Source organism: Bison bison, unplaced genomic scaffold (genome assembly GCF_000754665.1).
Source record: "Bison bison bison isolate TAMUID 2011002044 unplaced genomic scaffold, Bison_UMD1.0 scf7180017864093, whole genome shotgun sequence".
In the NCBI taxonomy this organism is placed as follows: domain Eukaryota; kingdom Metazoa; phylum Chordata; class Mammalia; order Artiodactyla; family Bovidae; genus Bison; species Bison bison.
In genome coordinates, this window is record NW_011494665.1 from 1,250,199 (window position 1) to 1,254,463 (window position 4,265).

The 4,265-nt window shown below is 54.7% G+C and overlaps 1 protein-coding gene across 8 annotated transcripts in view; it reads left to right on the plus strand.

Annotated features, from left to right (window-relative positions):
- The window catches only part of ARHGEF2 (Rho/Rac guanine nucleotide exchange factor (GEF) 2), a 49,102-nt gene that overhangs the window by 30,317 nt on the left and 14,520 nt on the right, over positions 1 to 4,265 (plus strand). For 7 of the 8 annotated variants that reach the window (XM_010838255.1, XM_010838257.1, XM_010838256.1 and 4 more), the window contains one exon: positions 2,909 to 3,053. In XM_010838255.1, the coding sequence (XP_010836557.1) occupies positions 2,909 to 3,053 (145 nt within the window). Of the gene's footprint in view, positions 1 to 888; positions 2,691 to 2,908; positions 3,054 to 4,265 lie in introns of those variants that run through there. The other variant, XM_010838259.1, reaches the window with a different exon arrangement.

The window sequence follows — 4,265 nt, forward strand, 5'->3', positions numbered from 1 at the left end:
GGAGAGAGGGTGAGTGTTGGGAGGCGGAGGAGGCTGGGCCCTTGGAGCCAGAGAGGGAAGGTCCACAAGAGTCCCTGTCCCCTGGCTGCCCCGGTCCTCTCGCCCTCTTTCCCCGCCTCTTTCCCAGGTGAGTGCTCCTGGAGGCCTGAGGGCAGAAGGCAGAGGGCAGAGGTCGGGGGAGAAAGGGAGTTGTAGCAGCTCTGTATCGGATCTGCAGGACTGCATCTGCAGGACTGCCCATTTTGGAGCTGACCCTGCTTCAGATATGTCACTTTTTTTTTTTTTAATATAGTTGATTTACCTTATTATATTAGTTTTAGTATTTTTACAGATTATGTATGCTCCATTAAAGTTATTACAAGATAATGGCTATAACTTCCTGTGTTATACAATACATCCTTGCTTCTTTTCTGTTTGTTTCGGTTTTTTTTTTTTTTTGGTCATGCTGTATGGATTTTAGTTCCCCAACCAGGGACTGAACCCTCAGCAATGAAATTGCAGAGTCCCAACTACTGGACCACTAGGGAATTCCCTGCTCATCTATTTTATACACAGGAGTTTGTATCTCTTAATCCCCTACCCCTAATTTTCCCCTCCCCATGTTGCTCTTTTTAATATGGTCACGGTTTTTTGTTTGCTTACTTTTAATTCAAACATAACAATTGCTCAAACTTTTCTGTTTGTGGGAGGGCAGGTGAGGAGAAGAGAAGGCAGAGTGTAGGGCAGTGAGCTGTTTGGACCTGGACTTTGAGGTTCTATGGTGCTGGTGGTTTAGTTGCTAAGTCCTGTCTTAGGGACCCCATGGACTGTGGCCTGGCAGGCTCCTCTCCATGGGATTCTACAGGCAAGAATACTGGAGTGGGTTGCCATTTCCTTCTCCAGGGGGTCTTCCCGACCCAGGAATCGAACCTGGGTTTCCTGCATTGCAGGCAGACTCTTTACCGACTGAGCTATGAGGGAAGTCTCCCAGGTTCTATAAGGCCATTTTATTCAGAGGAGGATTGGATTTCCTAAAGAGCTATAATTTGGAGCTGGGCACATGGCGGTTAGACCAAAGAGAGAATTTTCTAGTGGTCCAGATAGGTAGGTACCAGAAAAGAAAGAGGGAGGTTACAGTGAGAGGTTGGTGAGCTTCCCTGACAAGGCCTGGGAGGAGGGGAGGGAGAGGCCAAGAGCAGCAAGGGTGGGAAGGAGGTGGGAGGCCAGGGATGGGAAGGAGAGGGTGTTATAGGAAGAGCAGGAGGCTGGGAGGGGAGGAGAAAGGGAAAATGGGTGATTGGTGGGGCATGACCTCGAGACCTCCAGGCTCTGCTCATCATCAGACACACCTGGACTTCTGAGGGTCGGTGGGAGAGAGAGGGATCTTGGGGCACCAGGAAGCCCTGAGACCCTCGGGCACCACAGTCCAGTGCCCTCTGGCCCCTGTGCTGTTGACTCATACTGTCCCTCCGCACTTCCCTTTTCCACCCTCGCCCCAAGCCAGTGCCTCTCTTCCCCTCCCCCACCTCCTAACTGTTAGAGTGACCTCAGCTGAGAGTCAGGACTGGGTTCCCCACCCCCAAGTCCAGACTGCGGATTCTCCTCTGAGTTTTGATTGGCTGTCCCAGGGCCCCACACAGCATCATCTGACTTGGGGCTCATTACCCTCGGCCATCAGGATCTCGCTCTTCGGTTTCTGAGAGAGGCAGGGAGGCCTTGCAAGGAGTGGTCTTGTCATCTCTGCTTCCTGCTCTCAGTTCTCTAAGAGTGGAGGGAAAATCCAGGGATCTGAGGTGACCACTGAGGAGGGTCCTGGAATGGGTGTAAAGCACGGTGTCCCATCTTCTCATCTCCTCAGGTTCAGGGAAAGCTCAGGGGCCTTGAGGAAGGACAGAAAAGAGGTCAGGGAGAAGGACTTGACCTGCAGAGGTGGGGGTCGGGGGGTGAAGCAGGAGATGAGAAAGCTGATGGGAAATGCCTGCTTCTGAGGTTGTGCAGACAAGCCCAGAGAGTGCCCCATCCAGACAGAGCAGGGCAGGAGGAACTGGCGCTGCAGCTGGGATGGAGGGCGGATGCCAGAAAGGACTTCCTAGACGAACTGGGTGAGGAGGAAGAAGGGAGCGATCCTAGGATTTGGAGGGGAGCGTGAGAAGGATAAAAGTTAAAGCTGCAGAAGAGACTTCCTGCCAGGAATGAGACCTTGATGGCCAAGTTTCCTTTCTTAAAGATCCCAGAGAGAACAAGTGAAGAGACTGAAACCAGGCTCCTCCTCCCTGAGGTTAGCGGGGGACATGCTGCCTCCTGCAGAGAGGCCCTTCGTCCCTGGGCTGAGCAGACGTGGAGGCCTCTAAGGTTTGGGACCTCCTGTTGAGGGTGGCAGTGGAGGCATCCTGCCCCCTTCAGCCAATCTGATAAGGGGATCTCCTGCCCCCCCCACCGTGACTGCCACTGCCACGGAGACAGCGGCTCCACCACCGGTTGTCATGGTTATAAGAGGAGCTAACTCCCATAGATTTGAAAGCGCTGGTGAGCTGGCACCTTCTGCTTTGCCTGCTCTCCCCTCCTCTCTGCGCATCTTCTCCCGGCACAGAGAAGAGAGTACAGCAGCTTGGGGGCGAGCAGAGCTAGAGCCGGGAGGTGGAGTGAGGACGCGGAGGTCTAGAGCTGTGGAGATGAGCGGCAACAGGAGGCAACCCAGCCGCAGGGGCCAGGTAGGTCAGGGGCCAGCTCGGCCCTTGGGGATGGCCAGTCACTCCTGGACAGCTACCTCTGACACGCTGCGGCAGGCTCTGCTTCAGGAAGTGGTGTGTTTCTGGCAACCCCAGGAAGGCGTTGCTCTCTCACCTCTGCCCTCGCCTGCCTCTCTGGACTTCTCAGGCACCCTGGCATCCTCCAACCTCACTTCCTGTCTCTCTCGCCCCTTCTGCAGACCCGGGAAAAGGAGAAGATGAAGGAAGCCAAGGACGCACGCTACACCAATGGGCACCTCTTCACCACCATCTCCGTTTCGGGCATGACCATGTGCTATGCCTGTAACAAGAGCATCACAGCCAAGGAAGCCCTCATCTGCCCAAGTAAGTTCTTTGGACCCTGAATGTCACTCTGCCTCTCTGCCTCAGTGCACCCTGACCCTGGTCCTTCCATCTGTCCTTTCTGCTCTGAGCCCCAAATGCTCCCTTTCCTTACGTCTAGGACTAGTGGCGGTCAGAATATGGCATAAGCGGGACTGGGGGTGGGGAATGGGGGAGGGGAGGCCAGGGTGGCTCTCCTTGCAGCTGTCGTCCGCTGGGTATCCCCCAGCTCCCCGAACAGCTGCTGAGGGTCAGAGAACTGATTGGAGAAGGAGCAGGAATGTTGTGTGTCTGGGGAGGTGGGGTGGATAGGGGAGCTGGATGGGAGGCTGCCAGCCTTGCAGCTGCTCTGCCGATCTTCCTGGGCCGAACTGGGTGTTCAGGACTTCAGGGTCCCCTTGCCCCCTCCCTTTCTGTTGACTGGGTGGAGGCTGAAATCTCTAAATCTCTGAAGGATTAGGGATAAGGACACCCATCTCAAATTTCTAGTCCGACTGATACATAGTGAGAAAGAAAGGATATGGCAGCAATGTGTATGTTGAGGGAATAGCGGTTAGAACTCCTGACCTTCAGCCACATCTCAGGATAGCCCTGTATTAAGTACAAGCCAAGATTTCTTCCTTCCCCAAGATGCCTATACAGAGGGCTCCCACCCTATCCACCCATCCACCCCCAGACTTATGGCAAAGAGCTGCTTCTGGTTTGAGCAGGACGGCCCACTGCGGAACAGAGGAGCGATAGCTTTAGCTTCTAAATCTCTATGGAACCTGGCAGGGAACCCCAGACAGAACCAGTGAGGCCTCCCTCCCTCCTCACTGTTCAACTTGAGTTTATGAGGGTGAGGAGGGAACCCCAATCTAGATCCCTCTAGAGACCTGACAAAATTCCCAATCTGGAAGCTCGTTGCCAGGGGAACTAGGGGGGCGGGCAGCAAGCGCTATTTTGAGAGCAGGTGGAAAGCGGAGGTTCGATCCAGAGACACTGCGTGCTGGAGTAGAGGAGAGCTCCAGCGGGGTGGGCGCAGCCCCAGCCCCCACTTCTGTCTGTCCCTCTGCCCCACCCTGCTCGCCTTGTATTTGTGGAAGTAAGCCTGATGCTGGGTATTGTCTGAAGGAGTTAGCAGAGTTTCCGGTGTTGTTGGATGGGGGAGGGGAAGCTGGAGCCAGCCAAGGGCTGAGGGCACATCAGGGAGAGGGAAAAAGGGAAGGAAAGACA